The sequence below is a fragment of the Cervus elaphus genome, chromosome 22, assembly GCF_910594005.1.
Source record: "Cervus elaphus chromosome 22, mCerEla1.1, whole genome shotgun sequence".
NCBI lineage: Eukaryota > Metazoa > Chordata > Mammalia > Artiodactyla > Cervidae > Cervus > Cervus elaphus.
The window spans coordinates 20849637-20869023 of record NC_057836.1 but is presented as its reverse complement, the minus strand read 5'-3'; the positions used below and the strand labels follow the sequence as shown (position 1 = coordinate 20869023).

The 19387-nt window shown below is 35.7% G+C and overlaps 1 protein-coding gene across 2 annotated transcripts in view; it reads left to right on the top strand.

The window, feature by feature from the left end:
- LOC122680460 (C-type lectin domain family 7 member A-like) overlaps positions 1–18645 on the top strand; it is a 46776-nt gene extending 28131 nt beyond the window's left edge. Inside the window, exons 3-9 of one of the 2 annotated variants that reach the window (XM_043881837.1) lie at positions 1387–1479; positions 6078–6191; positions 10614–10709; positions 12466–12615; positions 14263–14414; positions 15353–15459; positions 17940–18645. In XM_043881837.1, the coding sequence (XP_043737772.1) occupies positions 1387–1479; positions 6078–6191; positions 10614–10709; positions 12466–12615; positions 14263–14414; positions 15353–15459; positions 17940–18057 (830 nt within the window). In that variant the 3' untranslated portion in view covers positions 18058–18645. The remainder of the gene's footprint in view (positions 1–1386; positions 1480–6077; positions 6192–10613; positions 10710–12465; positions 12616–14262; positions 14415–15352; positions 15460–17939) is intronic. The other variant, XM_043881838.1, reaches the window with a different exon arrangement.
- The last annotated feature ends 742 nt before the right edge of the window (positions 18646–19387 follow it).

Here is a 19387-nt window from a genome sequence, read left to right as displayed (position 1 = left end):
TTTGTAGATAGTTTTCTGTAAAGTATACATCTTGAACAATGATTACATTGATGATAATGGCAGGATATTTGAGTTTTCTTTTTCTATTGTCATTTAATGAAATTTGGTCTACGAGTTACACAGATACATATACAAACACCAGCAAGAGACAAATGGTGCCTAGGAAACTTTTGGAATAAGTCACATATTCTTATCATTAATTAAATTTTTTACCAGAAACATATGAATATAGTCATGTATCTTGTGCACTTATAATTATTACTTGAATTTGTTTTTCCATGTATGTATGTAAAGCTCAGTAGATTTTTCTGTGCCTCTATTTACACTTTTATAAAATGGGGATATATAACTTTATAGTTTCTATTATACAGAATTGTTGTGAGGATTAAATAAATGAATGCATATAAATACCTGGAATAGTACCTGGGACATTGTGAGTTGTTCGTTATTGTTATTATTATCACATTGCTGAAGAGATTATAGTCACTGACTATGTCTAAAAATGACAGTCAACTCCCAGAAATTTAATGAAATGGATGAGCGCAAAGGCCTGCACACATTTGGAGAGCTGAATATCAGATTTCCATACAGAGCACATTTTAATAATTATTTATTGAGGAATTCTTTTTCATTGTTATTATTGTTTAGCTCTAAATACATACAGATCAGCATGTTCTGGACAGGATGTTTGACTTGATTTATAAAAATATCAGTTCAATGTGATCAACTCTTTGGTTATAAACAATGATAATAAACAGTATAGATGTCTAGATTCAACAGCATCGAAACGTGTATATTATCTAGGGTGAAACAGATCACCAGCCCAGGCTGGATGCATGAGACAAGTGCTTGGGCCTGGTGCACTGGGAAGACCCAGAGGAATCGGGTGGAGAGGGAGATGGGAGTGGGAATCGGAATGGGGAATACATGTAAATCCATGGCTGATTCATGTCAATGTATGACAAAAACCACTACAATATTGTAAAGTAATCAGCCTCCAACTAATAAAAATAAATGGAAACAAAAAAACAAAAACCGACAACTCAGAAGTTACTATTGTTGCCTTAATTTCTTAGCAATATGCCCAACTTTCTTTTTTCAACACTTTTATTCAATTGTTAAGTTGAGGTTGCAGAATGCTACATTGAAACATTGAAGATGTTGATTTTCAGTACACATATAGCAGTAAGTACTTAGTAAATTCTTATCCATAAAGCATGATATTATATGGTTATTAATTGTTATAGTCTTTTATTAAGATATCATTTTAGAATTATTGATATCTTTTAAAAAATGTTTATTAACCTCCATTTCAGTTATAACACAGACTGTTATTTTATCCACTTGTTATGATGAGAATGGAATTTGTTCTACTTTATTTCCCAGGAAATGATGGAGAGAAGACAGAGTATGTGAAGTTAACACGTGTTGCTCCTGATCCGCGGACAGGTGAGAGACCTGAAATATTTCAAGAAGAAGGTAAATATTTGCATATATATTTAGACTTCATAAGATCTTTACTTTGGAGTTTCTGTTTACAGAAGCTGTCATACGTGTGTGTGTGTGTGTGTGTGTGTGTGTGTGTGTGTGTGTGTGTTTGTATTCTTATTATCCTGGTTTAAATGGAAAAGTCCTATTATTCTCCAAAATTTAATTCTGGAGGATATGAAGAGAGGAAAGTTAAGTGTGAAATTGACAGTGTTAGCATTAATCAATATCTGTTTTGAAGCCTGTCTTCCTCGGACTCATTTCTATTCCATTCATAATATAATTAATCACATGCCTATTGCAAAAGAACTGCCACAAGGCCAGGTTAAGTAATATATCATCAGTACTTAGAATAGTGTCTGGTATATATGCTCAATAAATATATTTCAAATGAACTTTCATTCATTAAGATCATCATTCATTTCTTCATTCAACGATTATTTTTTGCATGGAACCATGTGTTAAGCATTATGATAGGATTCATGCTGCATAGATAAAAGAGAGAAATTATACCTTTAAGGATCTTACTGTGCAGCAAGAGAGATGGCAAGTATACAGCTCTGAACAAATGGTATATAAGAATATAAATGAGGTGATGAGAGATCAAAGGAGGATGCAGTTTTGGGTTAAGAATAAAAGTGGATTAAACAGAAAAGACTCCTTGATTGGGATAAGTCTGATGGAGAAGGAAGTGGAGGAATGTTCCAGGTGAAGATAAGGCATAGACATGTGGGGGTGACGGAACAGTAACCAGCAGGATTTGGATGGACTGAGGAGACTGAAGGCAGGGAGGCCAACCTCTTACAAGGGATCTGGGAAAGAAAGCGGTGTTCAGAATACAGCTGTGGCATTAGGGATGGGAATGGGAGAACTTAGCAGAGAGACTTAATGGGGTAGAATCATCAGGTTTCTTAAATTGTAGGATGAGGGGAGTAAAAGGACAGAGAAATCAAGATGATCTCTAGGCTTTTGACTTGGGAGACTTGGTCAATTATGGTGCCATTCGACAGGATATGAAAGGCAGATGGAGGGGCCTCAAGGTGAGGAGGATAGCTTTGGACAATGTGTTTTCAATACTTGTGATGAATGTGTGAGCCTGCAGATTAGAAAACCAATAGTGTCTAAGCATAGAAATTTGGAAGTCATCAGAGTCCAACATGACTGAGTGACCAACACACACACACACAGGATGTAAGATTTCCTCTTCTTGGGCTCTAAAATCACTGCAGATGGTGACTGCAGCCATGAAATTAGAAGATGATTGCTTCTTGGCAGAAGAGTTATAACAAACATGAACACTGTGTTAAAAAGCTAAAGACATCTCTTTGTTGACAAAGGTCCATATAGTGAAGGCTATAGTCTTTCTAATAGTCATGTATGGATGTGAGAGTTGGACCATAAAGAAGGCTGAGTGCCAAAGAAATGATGCTTTTGAACTGTGGTGTTGGAGAAGACTGTTGAGAATATCTTGGACAGCAAGGAGATCCAACCAGTCCATCCTAAAGGAAATCAGTCCTGAATAGTCATTGGAAGGACTGATGCTGAAGCTGAAACTCCAATACTTTGGCCACCTGATGGGAAGAACTGACTAATTTGAAAAGACCCTGGTGCTGGGAAAGATTGAAGGCAAAAGGAGAAGAGGGGAACAGAGGATGAGGTGGTTGGATGGCATCACTGATTCAATTGATGTGAACTTGAGCAAACTCTGGGAGATGGTGAGGGACAGAGAAGCCTGGTGTGCTGCAGTCCATGGGGTTGTGAAGGACTGGACATGACTTGGCAACTGAACAACAAAAGGGATGTAAGTGACAGATGAAGCCATGACAGCAGACATCACTCATCAGCATAGTGCAGGGAACACTGCTCAATAGTCTATAATAACCTAAATGGGGAAGGAATCTAAGAAAGAATAGATACATGTACATGCATAACTGAGTCACTTTGCTGTATGCTTGAAACTAACACTTTTATTAATCAACTATACTCCAATATAAAATAAAAATTTAAAAAAAATTATGCAGGTGAAGAGAAGGGGCCAAAGACAGATACTGAATACAAATCAATTGAGGATTACACACACAGGGCTTCCCTGGTGGCTCAGCAGTGAAGAATCTGCCTGCCAATGGAGGAGACACAGTTTTGATCCTTGATGTGGGAAGATCCCACGTAGCAACTAAGGCGGTGCATCACAGCTACTGAGCCTGTGCTCTCAAGCCCACGAGCCACAGCTACTGAAGCCCGTGTACCTAGAGCCCCTGCTCTACAAGAGGAACCACTGCAATGAGAAGCCTGTGCGCCGCAACTAGAGAGTAGCCCATGCTCGCTGCAGCTAGAGAGAAGCCCATGCAGCAATGAAGACCAAACACTGCCAAAAAAAAAAAAAAAAAAAAAAACTAAAGAAAAAAGATTGCACACACAAACACAAAAACAACTCGGAAGTGACATCAAGAAAACTGTGAGTGATAACAGGAAAGGTAAGGAGGAATATCCTTTCTCCTCTTATCTCAGATGCAGGACTTCCTAGCTTCACAAAATAAATGGTGGATTGTCTCTCACTCTGACTTCATGCTACTTTTGTGTTTTTATTGTTTATAAGAATTTATGTAATATTAGGATAATTTGTTCTTTTAACTTTTAGGACTTGCTTTTAAAACAGTATGAAACTATTGCTTTCTTTGTGAGAATATTTTAGACTCATTTTCATTAATGGCTATGGGCAGGTATGAGATTCAAAATATTCACAACCAGCATGGCACAAGCTCAACCAACCTGAAAATACACCAGTCTGTAAACATCTGCTGTATCCTAGTATCTGTTAAACGTAAAGAATTTTTCTTCAGGAATAAGTTTTGGTAAATTAAATGTTTCATTGAATATGCTCATTTCATCTAAATTTTCAAATAAATTGTAACCCTTCAGCACTCTGTATCTTTCTTTCCTGAGTTATTTCTTACCATTTTCTACTAAACTATAATTTTTAAAAACTTATTCAATTATTACCCACCTTTCCTTCATGCCCCCCCACCCCATGTTGGTAATATTAGTTCCATAAGAATAGGGATTTTTTTTTTTTAAACATGCTTTATTTCTGATGCTTAGAAGAGTAGCTGGACCACATTGTGTGCTCATAAATATTTGCTTAAAAGAATAAGGCTTTTATCTTTGAATTCTCTTCTATTTTTGGTCTTTTCTCCATTCCTTATATGATTAATTCCTACCTTCTTTCTTTTTATCCATGTAGTCAGGAATTTCATTACTCTTTTAAAAGAACCAGTTTCAAATGTGTAGATCCTGTTTTATGTTTATTTACTTTCTATTGAATGAAATTTTGCTTATCGTTTATTTTCTCCTAGTATCTTAAATTGAACTCATTTACATATATCCTTTATTAACATATACCATTTATTTTTAAACACAAATATTTTAATCTTAATTTGCCATGTATTTTTCTACTTGGAAACAGATATATTCCCATTTTAGAAAAAAACTACTGTCACTTCCAATATCTGAGGTAAATCACCTTTGTTACTTTGGCATATTTTTCTTTTGCACTTTTTTTCCCTTTGCTTGATTAGAAATAGTTCTGTATTCAGTCTAGAGACTGGATTTTTTTTTTTCTTTACTTAAAATGTGATCTCAATACAATTTCTGCATTATTACCTTTGGACTAGTGTAGAGCTTCTACACTGTATGTATAGTGATATTGTGACTGGAGATTTATACACATAGTCATTTAAAAGTGTCCTTCAATGATGTCACTAAATATATAAATATTTCAAGTTATTTTGAAAAGAATGTCATGGTTTTGGGGCCCTTTTACACTTAAAAAATTCGAAGAACTTAACTAAGTATAAATTAACAATGCTAGAATATTTCCTTTCTTGATGTGGTCAACTGGAGGAATGCCCTGGACTTTGGAGAATGAAACAAGAGGACAGTAAAAAATTAAAAGCAAAAACAAATACAATTAGTTGTGTTTTATTTAAAAGTAAAGGTTAAGTGCTTACTGAGATGTGGAACTGCTGATTATATATTTTTGGAGCAGTACTAGGTCTCAGAAATTTTCTGGGCAAAGCATAGTTACAGTCATCTTGGAATTCTCATTATAGCCCTTTATTCCTCCTCTATTTAATAGAAACTTACTACACGCAAGGTCCTCAGCACATTATACATATTAATCCACTAAGTTCTCATAGCTATTTAATGACTTACAGCCTGTCATTATCTTCATTTTATTAAAAAAAAGTCATAAAGAATTTAAATAAGTTGCCTAACCTAAGTTCCATAAATAAGTAATAGAACCAGGGTTAAACCTGGAAATCTTGGTTCTGGAACCCATGCTCTAAAATGCATGCTGAATCTCTTTTTATCTTAACCAGAGATGTTGCCAGATTCTAAAATCTGGGTAAGCAATCCTGAGGGTTGGTGGGGATGTGGAGGTGCAATCTGCTCCTGATTGTCTGAGGAACAATGTTTCTTGATACAACACATCTCACCCTGGTCTCTGTATTTTTTTCTCTGGGATAATGATTATTCCTGCAATTGTCTCAATATGCTAATTAATGCTGAGGACATTTTCTTCTATAAAGCAACACAGAATAACAGGTTAAAAAGGCCTTACAGGAATGCAGGATTTCATTCTCAGCCTCAGATCCAAACAACTCAACAAATACAAAGAATTCCTGAACATGACAGAAATAAAGGTATGTGTGAGATTTTAAATTTCCATCATGCTCTGAATGTTAGACCATTGGGAATTTTTCATTATCTTCTAGGAGACCATAGAGAACACCAGAACTATTATTGTACCTAAATTTTAATGTGTCTTCTATGAGAAAAAATGCTCTTTAATCCTATTTATTCAAACTATGCAGTGTAGAAGTAATTATCTGGATGACCTCATTGGAGATTTTGAGGGCAGTGTGGAAGAGAGAATAGCTTATTTCTTGCAGAAAGCTCAGGGTTTTTCTGACTTTCAGGGATCCAACAGGTAGGTATTCTAAACTAAACTTGAGATTATTTCTCTTAGAAAAATACCTGTTTTCCTCTAAAATAGCACCTCACTTCAAGCTATCATCACAAGAAGTTGGGGGCAAAGCTCAATGCATTTTGTAGTCAGAACTGGGTTGTAGTATATTCCATCAATAATTAGCAATGTAATGGTAGACTTAAAAAACAAACAATGTGAGAGTTACAAGTTAAGTTTTATTTGAGGCAAAATGAGGACAGTAGCCCAGGAGACAGCACCTCAGATAACTCAGAAATTTCTCCAAAGAGACAGAAGGAAGGTCAGTATATATATGATTTTTGTGAAGGGAGAGTACATGCAATCAGGCACATATTTTCCCAGAAGATTTCTGCTAATCTCATGAGGAACAGTCATCACCATGAAGGATTTTAGTGCTTTTCTACATAGGAGGAGCTAGAAGAATTGGGCTTATAAAATCAGCTTCTAAAAATACCTGACTATCTGAAGACCTGTTTTGCCAGTTTTCCCTCCCCATCCCCCGCCCCCTCCACACCAGAGTACAGGGTTGCCTCATTTTTGCTCTCCACCCTGAACTCCTTTCAGGGAGTGTTGAAAGTCAGCAGCTGCAGCTCTACATGATTTATTCCTTGCAGAGGTAGATGCCAGCAAGTGCCAATTTGTAACTGACCTAACAGTTGGCCAGTTACCTAATTACGAGTATCTACACCTCAGTTTCCTCATCTGTAAGATAAGAATAGTAACAATCTTAGAGTGATTGTTGGGACTAAATGAGATTATAAGAGCCATTACCACATGATAATCTTTCAATTTTTGAGAGTTATTACTAATTAAATATGCAATTATATGTAAAGAATACTCCAAATAATACTTTCTTCCCCAAACTACACAATTTTCTTCTTGAGGTATGGAAAAGAAGAAATTTCTACCAGGACAATTTCCACATAATCAATTTCTCAGTTTGTCCCTGAGTGATTCACTCAACTAATTAAAAATATTTTTCAGTAGTATGTGTCTACTTTGAGTCACTGTGCTAAAGGAAGACCAGTCAGAGGACTTCTGTGATAGTTCAGACTAGATGTGACTGTGACTTGCCTAAGCAAAATGAAAGCAGGACATAAGATCAGGGTTGCCTTCAAATTTCTACCTGCTTTTTTCTTCAGAGGACTTTCTAGGACTTATAGTGTGTTTGCTATTTCTTCCCTTCTCCATTGCCATAGTCTGGAATTTCTCCTTTAGCCTGTTTTTCTTTTTGAAGATTTTTTGTTTTTTTTGGAAGTGTACCCCTTTTAAAGTCTTTTATTGAATTTGTTACAATATTGCTTCTGTTTTATGTTCTGGTTGTTTGGCTGTGAAGCATGTGGGATCTTAGCTCCCTGACTAGGGATCAAACCTGCAGCCCCTGTATTGGAAGGCGAAGTCTTAACCACTGGACCACCAGGGAGTCCTTCCCTTAGCCTCTTTTTTAAAAAATTAATTTATTTTTTTATTGAAGGATAATTGCTTTACAGAATTTTGCTGTTCTCTGTCAAACCTCAAAGTAAATCAGCCATAGGTATACATATATCCCCTCCCTTTTGAACCTCCCTCCGATCTGCCTCCCCATCCCACCCCTCTAGGTTGATACAGAGCCCCTGTTTCAGTTTTCTGAGCCATAGAGCAAATTCCCATTGGCTATCTATTTTATAAATAGTAATATAAATTTCCATGTTACTCTTTCCATACATTTCACCCTATCCTCCCCTCTCCCCATATCCATAAGTCTATTCCCTATGTATCTCCACTGTTTCCCTGTAAATAAATTCTTTCAGTACCATTTTTCTAGATTCCACATATATGTGTTAGAATATGGTATTTATCTTTTTCTTTCTGACTCACTTCAGTATGTATTATAGGTTCTAGGTTCATCCACCTCATTAGAACTGTCTCAAATGCATTCCTTTTTATGGCTGATTAATATTCCATTGTGTATATATACCTCCACTTCTTTATCCTTTCATCTGTTGATGTGCATCTAGGTTGCTTCCATGTTCTAACTACTGTAAATAGCACTGCAATAAACATGTGTCTCTTTCAATTTTGGTTTCCTCAGGGTATATGCTTAGGAGTGGGATTGCCGATTCATATGGTGGTTTTATTCCTAGTTTATTAAGGAATTTCCATACAGTCTTCCATAGTGGCTGTATCAATTTAACATTCCCATCAACTGCGCAAGAGTGTTCTCTCTTCTCCACACCCTCTTCAGCACTTACTGTTTGTAGACTTTTTGATGAGGGCCATTCTGACTGGTGTGAGGTGATATCTCATTGTAGTTTGATTTTCACTTCTCTAATAATGAGCAAAGTTGAGCATCTTTTCATGTTTGTTAGCCATCTGTATGTCTTCTTTGGAGAAATGTCTGTTTAGGTGATCTTCCCACTTTTTGATTGGATTGTTTGTTTTTCTGGTATTGAGTTGTATGAGTTACTTGTATATTTTGGAAATTAATCTTTTGTCAGTTATTTCATTTTCTATTATTGTCTCCCATTCTGAGGGCTTTCTTTTCACCTTGCTTATAGTTTCCTTTGCTGTGCAAAAGCTTTTAAGTTGAATCAGGTCCCTCTTGTTTACTTTTATTTTTATTTCTGTTACTGTAGGAGGTAAATCATAGAGGATCTTGCTTTGATTTATGTCATCAAGTGTTCTGCTTATGTTTTATAGTTTTATAGTTTCTGGTCTTACATTTAGGTCTTTAATCCATTTTGAGTTTATCTTTCTGTATGGTGTTAGGAAGTGTTCTAATTTCATTCTTTTGCTTGTAGCTGTCCATTTTTCCCAGCACCATTTATTGAAGAGGCTGTCTTTTCCCCAGTGCATATTCTTGCCTCTTTTGTCAAAAATAAGGTACCCATAGATGTATGGGTTTATTTCTGAGTTTTCTATCTTGTTCCATTGGTCTATATTTCTGTTTTTGTGCCATTACCATAGTGTCTTGATGACTATAGCTTTATAGTATAACCTGAAGTCAGGAAGCTTGATTCCTCCAGCTCCATTCTTCTTTCTCAAGATTGCTTTGGCTGTTTGGCATCTTTTGTGTTTCCATATGAATTGTGAAATTTTTTGTTCTAGTTCTGTGAAAAATGCCATTGGTAATTTGATAGAGATTGCATTGAATCTGTAGATTGTATTTGGTAGTATGGTCATTTTCACAATATTGATTCTTCTTACCCAGGAATATGGAATATCTCTCCATCTGTTTATGTCATCTTTGATTTTTTTTTTTATCAGTGTCTTATAATTTTCTGTGTACAGTTCTTTCATCTCCTTAGGTAAGTTTATTCCTAGATATTTAAATCTTTTTGTTGCAATGGTGAATTGGATTGATTCCTTAGTTGTTCTTTCTGATTTTTCATTGTTAGTATATAGAAATGCAAGTGATTTCTTCCCTTAGTCTTTCAGTTGAATCTTGACTAGGTCTTAATTGACTATAGTAATTAGTATTTCTTAGTTCTATGTTTATTGACTCAGAGACACTCTCTTACGACATGCCTCCTCTGAATACCAACTAGGAAGGGATCCAGTAGTCATCTAAATTTTAAAATCAATATTGTTATTATTGGTATTTTTCTTTTCTACCCTAGAAGTAATAAGACTTAAGAGCAAGTAGGAAATGGAAACCTACTGCAGTATTCTTGCCTGGAATATTCCATGGACAGAGGAGCCTGGAGGACTACAGTTCATGGGGTCACAAAGACATGACTGAACACACACGCACAGTTCCAAATAAGGGAAATATCATGCATATTGTAAGATAAGAATGAATGGATTGGTGATTTTAAAAAAGTAAATGTCACTTTGGAAAGAAATGGAAAAATTACATCCCTTCCCCTCATTTCCCTTACATCTCCAAATAATGTTTAAATTGGGAGCACCAATGATTTAAAAACAGAGGCAAATACTTCTAATAGATGGTAAGCTTTTTTTTTTTTTTAATAAGTGAAATGATACCCCTGTGAACTGAGTGGGTTACAATAGCTATTTCATGACAGTGCTAATTCATTCTTAACCTGTATGCTTTTGTGAGACAAAAGCTCAGATGATATTAACTAGATTGTAGCCTTGCGACACTTTATCTTCACTTTACACATTCTTTTGACAGCATTCCAAGCAGCATCTTCTGGATGTATTGTGGCAATAACACTAGGAATTATATGTGTCATCCTTTTGGGAATATCAGCATTTTTTGCTTCTAAGTGTAAGTATTCTACAAAAACTTCATTCCCTTTTTATTTATTTATTTTTTAATTGGAGTATAATTGCTTTACAGAATTTTGTTGTTTTCTGTCAAACCTCAACATGAATCAGCCATAGGTATAATACAAACGTCCCCTCCGTTTTGAACCTCCCTCCCAAATCCCTCACCCCCGCCCTCCCGCCCCTGCCCCAGCTTGATACAGAGGCCCTGTTTGAGTTTCTTAGCCATTCAGCAAATTCCCATTGGCTATCTTTTTTACATAGGTAATGTAAGTTTCCATGTTACTCTTTCCATACATCTCACCCCTCTCCTCATGTCCATAAGTCTATTCTCTATGTCTGTTTCTCCACTGTTACCCTGTAAGTAAATTCTTCAGTACCATTTTTCTAGATTCTGTACAGGTGTGTTAGAATATGATAATATGATATATATCTCTCTCTTTCTGATGTACTTCACTCTGTGTAATAAGTTCTAGATTCATCCACCTCAGAACTGACTCAAACCCATTCCTTTTTATGGCTGAGTAATATTTCACTGTGTATATATACCAAAACTCCTTTATCCATTCATCTGTTGATACACATCTAGGTTACTTCCATGTTCTAGTTATTGTAAATAGTGCTGCAATGAGCAATGGGATACATGTGTCTTTTTCAATTTTGATTTCCTTAGGGTATATGCCTAGGAGTGGGATTGCTGGGTTTTACGGTGTTTTTATTCCTCATTTTTTTAAGGAATCTCCATACCATCTTCCATAGTGGTTGTATCAATTTACATTCCCACCAACAGTGCCAGAGGGTTCCCTTTCCTCCACACCTTCTCCAGCATTTATTGTTTGTAGACTTTTTGATGGCAGCCATTCTGACCAGTGTGAGGTGATATTTCATTGTGGGTTTGATTTGCATTTCTTTGATAATGAGTGATGTTGAGCATCTTTTCATGTGTTTGTTAGCCATCTGTATGTCTTCTTTGGAGAAATGTCTGTTTAGGTCTTTTTCCCATGTTTTGATTGGGTTGAGAAACTTCATTCTTTATGTTAAATTTTATCTAAACATTTTGTCTTTTCCTAAAAGCAGAGCCAAGGGTAAATCGAATGAGATAATCAAACTCTGACATCAGAAACATTCTTATTTCCAGATGTTTCTCAGGACTTGAGAAAATAATATTCATGAGTCCAAAGAAGAAATTCTTTTTAAGATTAAATTTAATCTTTAGTTTTTAATAGTTGTTTATGTGGAATATAACTGACATCCAATATTGTGTTAGTTTCAGGTGATATTTGCATGGCTTCCCAGGTGGCACTTGTGTCAAAGAACCTGCCTGTCAATGCAGGAGACAAAAGAGACATGGGTTCGATCCTTGGGTCAGGAAGATCCCCTGGAGGAGGAAATGGCAACCCTCTCCAGTATTCTTGCCTGAAGAATCCCGTGGACAGAGGAGCCTGGCAGGCTCATGGGGTCACAAAGAGTCAGACACAACTGAGTGACTAAACAACAACACAGCCTTTTCAGATTGCTGTTTAGTCTTGAGAAGGGGACTAAAGTCAAGAATGAACTATCTTGACATTTGATGATTTCACTCTCTCATAGAGTTTCTAAAATATGAGAAACAAAATTGAAATTATGGGAGAAGATTTTTAATTTTTTTCTGATTTTAAATATTATATATATTTTCTTCATTTTGAAAATGAAAATTTTAGTGTAACAAGTTTATATTTTACCTGTTAAACTAAGTGTCTTCTGCTGATGATTTTCAGATTTTCAAAATTCTTTTAATTATCAGAACATGTTGGATAATGGCACTCAGGAATATGATCAGAACTTGTTGGATAATGGCACACAGGAACATGAGAAATCCAGGACTCCTATGAAAAATAAATGCTTTTCAAAGGATCGGTTAAACTCAGGTATGTAGTAACGTACAAGAACTCATAATTAAAAGTTGGTATAATGAGTTATTGCCAGGCAATCTCCATTGTATTATTAAAGTCATGATCTACAAAAGTGAAGTATGGTAGAGGTATTTTTCATTCAAGAAGATACAATTTCTTGCCACATGGTCTGCTTGCATTTTTGAACTGGAGAGAATCAAAATTTAGTAGTTTCTGTTTATTGGTCTGTCAGTTAACTGACTTTGCAAATAAGAAGTAAAATAATTTTTGAGTTTCTTTCAGAGTCATATCAATCAGCAAAGGAAATCTTTCAGTACATTTAATTTATATGTTATGCATAAGATATAGTATAATTGCTTAGTAGTTTCCTACTTCTTTATAAGACAGTATTTTCCCCTAATCCTTTGTGAAATGATACTGTCTTATGGCACTTCCCAGGTGGCTCAGCAGTAAAGAATCTGCCTGCTAATGCGGGAGATGCATGTTTGATTGTTTGGTCAGGAAGATCTGGAGAAGGAAATGGTCACCCATTCCAGTATTCTTGCCTGGGAAATCCCATGGACCCAGGAGCCTGACAGGCTTATTGGGGTTGCATGGGGTTGCAAAAACAGTCGGGTAAAGCTTAAGGGACCAAATAGCAACAACTGTCCTATGTATCACTTTGCTAAGTCAAGTCCCTTGAAACATATCCCAACTCCTGACTTGTTTGTATAGGTAAAATTCACCTTGCAAGCAATCCCACGCTATCTCTCAAAGTCATGGATAACCTGAAAATTCAGAGAGCTTCCCTGAAGTTTCTCCAGGCCAACAGTGAATTCAATAAGACTCTTTTCTATATCCATCTACCAGTTGTGATAAGCACTCCGGTGGGACTTTAATCTTCTGTCTGTTTTGCATATCACCAGCAACTCTTTGCTTAAAATATTCTTGCTAGAATATAATTTAGTTACTTTGGTTTTGTCTTCTATGAAAATAAAGATGCTTTTTTAGTAACTATATTTTTTTTCTTGCATTTTCAGATGGCAAAATTTGATGGGTTGGAGAAAGGAGAAATGGATTATTTTCTTTATTTAAACTAATAATTGCTGTTGTGGTTTAGTCGCTAAGTCGTGTCCAACTGTTTGCAACCCCATGGACTGTATCCCACCAGGTTCCTCTGTCGATGGGTTTTCCCAGGCAAGAATACTGCAGTGGGTTGCCATTTCCTCATCCAGGGGAACTTCTTGACCCAGGGGTCGACCCCATGTCTCTTTTGTCTCCTGCATTGGCGTGCGAATTCTTTACCACTGACCCACCGGGGAAGCCCAAACTAATAATCGCTGTACTTTGATGAAGCCAGAGAGTTCCTGGAGGAAAAACATTGTTAGTATTGATACAAAAATTAAATATTAAAAGCAATACAGTTTTTACGCTCCTAAATATTTCCTACTTCTGCATTCCTGTCCTGGTGCCCATGGCATCTTGCAGAAAACTTTGCAGAAAAAGAAAAGTACCCTTTCCCTCTCAATGACAGATAACGTTATTTTGCCTTTTGAGTTAGCAATGATGTCCTCAGAGCTCATGGAAAGTAATAAGACCTGTAGAGCTGGGATGGATGTCTGGAGCAAATCTTCCCAGGAAAAGAATTAGACAAACTTAAAAACTTTTTTTTTTTTTTTTAAGAAAATTACAGGGAAGAATACAAAAACAAATGGTCTTGCTGTGAAGAGAAATGCTACTATTTTTCTGATATACTTAAAACCTTCGAAGAGAGTCGGAAATTCTGCTCCAACCAGGGCTCCCATCTGTTGAAGATAGAAGATGAGGATGAACAGGTAATGAGTTCTGAAGTTGGAAATTTTCCCCATATTTTTTTGTACGCAAGAGAAAATTGCTAATAATTTTTTAAAGAACATCTGAAAATTGTGTGTCTGTTAAATGACAATGACTTGTCTTTTCAAGTCAAATAGAAACCTTTGTAGTAAATAAAAAGAAATCCTTGTTGGTGGGAATTAGTGTCTTAGTTTTAGCTCTGTCTCAGAAAAAACATTAAGTTCTGGTAACGATGCTCTGTGTCTGCTCTAGGAAGCAAACTGAGGTTTCTGAACAAAAAGGCATCTCTCATGAAACCATCATGGGAGTTGCCCTCTTTTTCATGTTGCTCTGTTTTGAAGTCCTTTTATAATAATGGATCTTTTAATATGTTGATACTTTTGGCACATATTGGAGTGGGTAGCCCTTCCCTTCTCCAGGGGATCTTCCCAACGCAGGGATCAAACCCACGTCTCTTGTGTTTCCTTCCACCAGGGCAGCCCAAGGAATGATTAGGCAACAATAAACAACCCTAGTTGAAAATGTAAAGAAAATGTTATGGTAAAAATCAAATTATAGTTGTTTGTGTTCACATTCTTTTTTTTTAATTTTTTTTTATTTTATTTTTTTTATTCTTTGAATCAGCCATGAATTTACATGTATTCCCAATCCCGATCCCCCCTCCCACCTCCCTCTGTATCGGGGTGTAGCCAATTAACACACAATGTTGTGGCAGTTTCAGATGAACAGCAAAGGGACTCAGCCATAACTCTACACGTGCACTCTCCCCCAAACTTCCCTGTCACTCAGGCTGCCACATGACATTGAGCTGAGTTCCATGTTCTAGGTCCTTCCTGGTTATCCATTTTAAATATGGCAGTGTGCGTTCATGTTATTTTCATTTTTTATTGCTAAAAAAGAGACTAGGGATTAAATTACATGTAGGGTTCTTCCTCCACAGGAATTTATTCAGTCTTTGGTGTCTTATTTTTCTTGGATTGGATTATCTCGAAAAGGAATTGTCAGCCCCTGGAAGTGGGAAGATGGTTCTTTGCTAGAAAATAAACTGTAAGTATCCAAAATATTTGAAAGCTTCAGCTTACTTGTTAACTATGGAAATGAATTGCATAGATAAGTTTCACTAAGCCAGATTTTCTGACCACGAGAGCAATTCTAAGACTAATTTTAATTTTGTAAAATATCCTTGGCATTAGAAAAAACACTGCTGACTTCCATGCTTCTGTACTTGTATTCATGTGGTTTCCTCAACCAGTAATACTTTCAGTTAAAATTTGTTTTCTCTTTGAAGTCATTCTTGATCTCCTGCTTTGAAATTAGTTCCCCTTCTATGCTCCTAAATAGTATTTTGTTTTCTTTTACCATCTCACATCCAATCTAGAATATTGTTTCTCATCTTTTGTTAATCCACAGCACAAAACACATAATACTTGATGGTTGCTTAGCAATTTAAAAATTATCAATATGGATATTAATGAATTTTCTAGGCATAAATAGAGGGTAGCTGGAAATGTAGGATTTCAGTGACTAGTTGCTGTTGTTGTTTTAGTAGCTAGGTTGTTGTGACTCTGACATCCCATAGACTGTAGACCGCCAGTCTCCTCTGTCCATGGGATTTCCCACGCAAGAATATTGGAGTGGCTTGCCATTCCCACCCCACCCCCACCACCCAGGGGATCTACCCCATCCAGGTATCGAACCCATTTCTCCTGCATTGGCAGGCAGATTCTTTACTGTTTGACCACCAGGGAAGCCCTCAATGACTACTTCCATCATCTAAATCAAATATCTTCACTGTTTATCTAGATTTCTTCACTGTCTAGCAAAGCCCATTTCATATTACAAATAGTATACACCATTAAGAAGCAATCTGAAAATGAATTGTATTGGACTCTGTGTCCTATGTTTTTCCTCATTTTTCATGATGAGTTTTCTATCATAATCTTTAAGATTATATATATATATATGTATATATATATATATATATATATATTTTCTCCACAGATACTATTAATACATAAATTAAAAGGTCTTAATAACTATTAATGACAGAGATGGGCTGAGGACCAGGTCACCTACTTCTGAATTTGGTCCTTTTTACACTACACTAGTGTTTAAAATGCTTTTTTATTTGCTATAATAAACATTTGTTCCAAATTTGCAGTTAATCACATGAGATACACTCTTTTATATTTCTGCACAGTTGCACATAGTTTATCCTTTGCCTGGATTTCACTCTTCATCTGGTTATATCCTAATCATTAATTTATTTTATTTTTGGTTGCTTGGTAGCTCAGTCAGTAAAGAATCTGCCTGCAATGCAGGAGACCAGGGTTTGATCTCTGGGTCACGAAGATCTGCTGGAGAAGGAAATGGCAACCCACTCCAGTATTCTTGCCTGGAAAATCCTATGGACAGAGGAGCCTGGCGGGCTACAGTTCATGGGGTCGGAAGAGTTGGACATGGCTTAGCGACTAAACCACCACCACTGTAGTTGCTTTACGATGCTGTGTTAGTTTCTACTGCACAGAGAAGTCAGTCAGCTATGTATACACACGTAAATCTCACATCAACACAAATTCCCTCCTTTTTGGATTTCTTTTCCATTTAGGTTACCACAGAGCATTGAGGAGGGTTCCCTGTGCTATACAGGAAGTTCTTATTAGTGACCTATTTTATACATAGTAGGAAGAGTGTATATATGTCAATACCAACCTCCCAATTCATCCCACCCAGCCCCGTTTCCCCTTTGGTGTCCAAATGTTTGTTCTCTACATCTGTGTCTCTATTTCTACCTTCACCAATTTTTCCAGATTCTGTATATGTGTGTTAATGTACAATATTTGTGTTTTTTTCTTTCGGACTTTCTTCATTCTGTATGACAGTCTCTAGGTCTATTCACGTCTCTACAAATGACCCAAGTCATTCTTTTTTATAGCTGAGTAATATTCTATGGTATATATGTACTATATCTTGTTTATCCTTTCCTCTGTTGATGGACATTTAGGTTATTTCCACTCTTGTTTATTGTAAATAATGCTGCAATGAACATTGGGTACATGCATCTTTTTAATTATGTTTTTTTCTGGGTCACTAATTTGAGATAATTATATCATTTATTTATTTGTGCACACTTTGATTTAATCACTCATAAACTATGCATCACATTCTATGTAGGGGTTCTGCACTAAGTGGCATGTCTTCCTTAAGACTCAGCTAAAATCTTCCCACATCAAAACTGCGTTCCCTGGCAAACTCTTTCCCCCTTATCTGAGTTAGAAGCCACTCCTCTGTGCCAAATAATGTATCCTTCCCTCTCTTTGTGTAAATTCCTTGAGGACAGAAATAGATTTACTCTGAATCTGTATTTCAGAATCTTAGCATTATGATAATACTTTAGAAATGTTTGTTAAGTGAATAAACAGAGAGATAGCTAAACATATAATCCCTCCTTGTCTATAGTAGTATATCTACTGGAAATATGATTTATGAATATTAGACTCAATTTTTCTTTTTCCCCTCTTTAACAGAAATCTGCAGAATTCAAACATAAACAACAACAACTGTGCATATGTTGCAGCAAACAAAGTAGCTGCCTCAGTGTGCACCAAGCGGTTTTTCTTTATTTGTGAGAAGAATTATACTTAGTGTTGATCTCAAACTGGCAGAAGAGAAATGATGTAGTCGACATCCTGGTGCATCTACTTTTTACCTGCAACATGCAAGTAAATATCGTGTGCTCCTGACACTGGTCTGTTTGTTAAGTGAAATGCGTATGTAAGATAACTTGTAAATTTGATGTAGTTATTTTGAATGTCGGAGCTTCATCTGCATGGGGAGGAGGTTGACAAGCACCTTCTTTGACTTGATTTCAAGTGGAATTAATTTTGATGAAAAGATGAAGAGTTAATTCAGAAACTATTAGTGATTTTCTTTTCCCCTCTATTTTGATTGGATTTTCCTGCAACATATGGTATCCCTCATATATACTGTGAAGAAATAGCCTATACACTGAGCTACTTTTTAACTGATGTTCAGGAAATCAAAATGAAACATGATATGACTATGTACATCCATTTTTATTTTTCTGAGAAGTATATTTGTACTTTCAGAGAGGATGAGTCATTTCTGCACTTCTACTTTATCACTTTTAAAATTCAAGATTTTCACAATTAATGTAAGAATTCATAGTTGAAAAATAAAAAAAATATAAAAAATAAAAGCACATTGAATAAAAACTGATTCCATAATCCTTTCTCCTAATTTTTTTACCTTTTCAGTTACACTAATAACATTTTGGATTGTATCTTTCCAGACAGTTTTGGCTAGTGTTTTGCTGTAGAAAATGTTACATGAAACTTTATTACATATACACCTCCGTGAATGGATTTGAATATTCTATAAGGTAGAAATAGAGAAGAGAAACTTCCATGTCAAATAGTATGCATCTTCTAAATCCTCAAGTATAGATACTTTCTACAAAAGCTGTTAATTAGTATCCACATATACAATACATTATGCCTTTCTTCATACCCTTACTAATATATTGTATTATCAATTTTTAATAGGCACAGATGTTCTTTTATTGTTTTAACTAACTCTTTCAATATTACCTGTGAGATGGAGCACCTGTTCTGTTACTTATTTGTCAATTATTCCATGAGTGGCTATTTTATTTTCTTTATTTATTATTTTTCTATTTGTTTGTCTTCCTTCTTTTCTTTACTGATTATAGAAAATACTTATGTCTTTTTGTATTTTCACTCAGCATATTTTTATTACCTTTCAACTTAGTTTTTCATGGTTTTTATCATATGTATAATATATAAGACAATATTTTTCTTTATGACACTTAGGATTCATGCTTCACTTAAGGAGGTCTTTTCTTCTAAAACTTAAAATAATCTTTTATCTTTATATTATTTTAGGGAACTTTTAATTTCTGGAATAGTTGAGGGTTTCTATGTACTGAAATGAG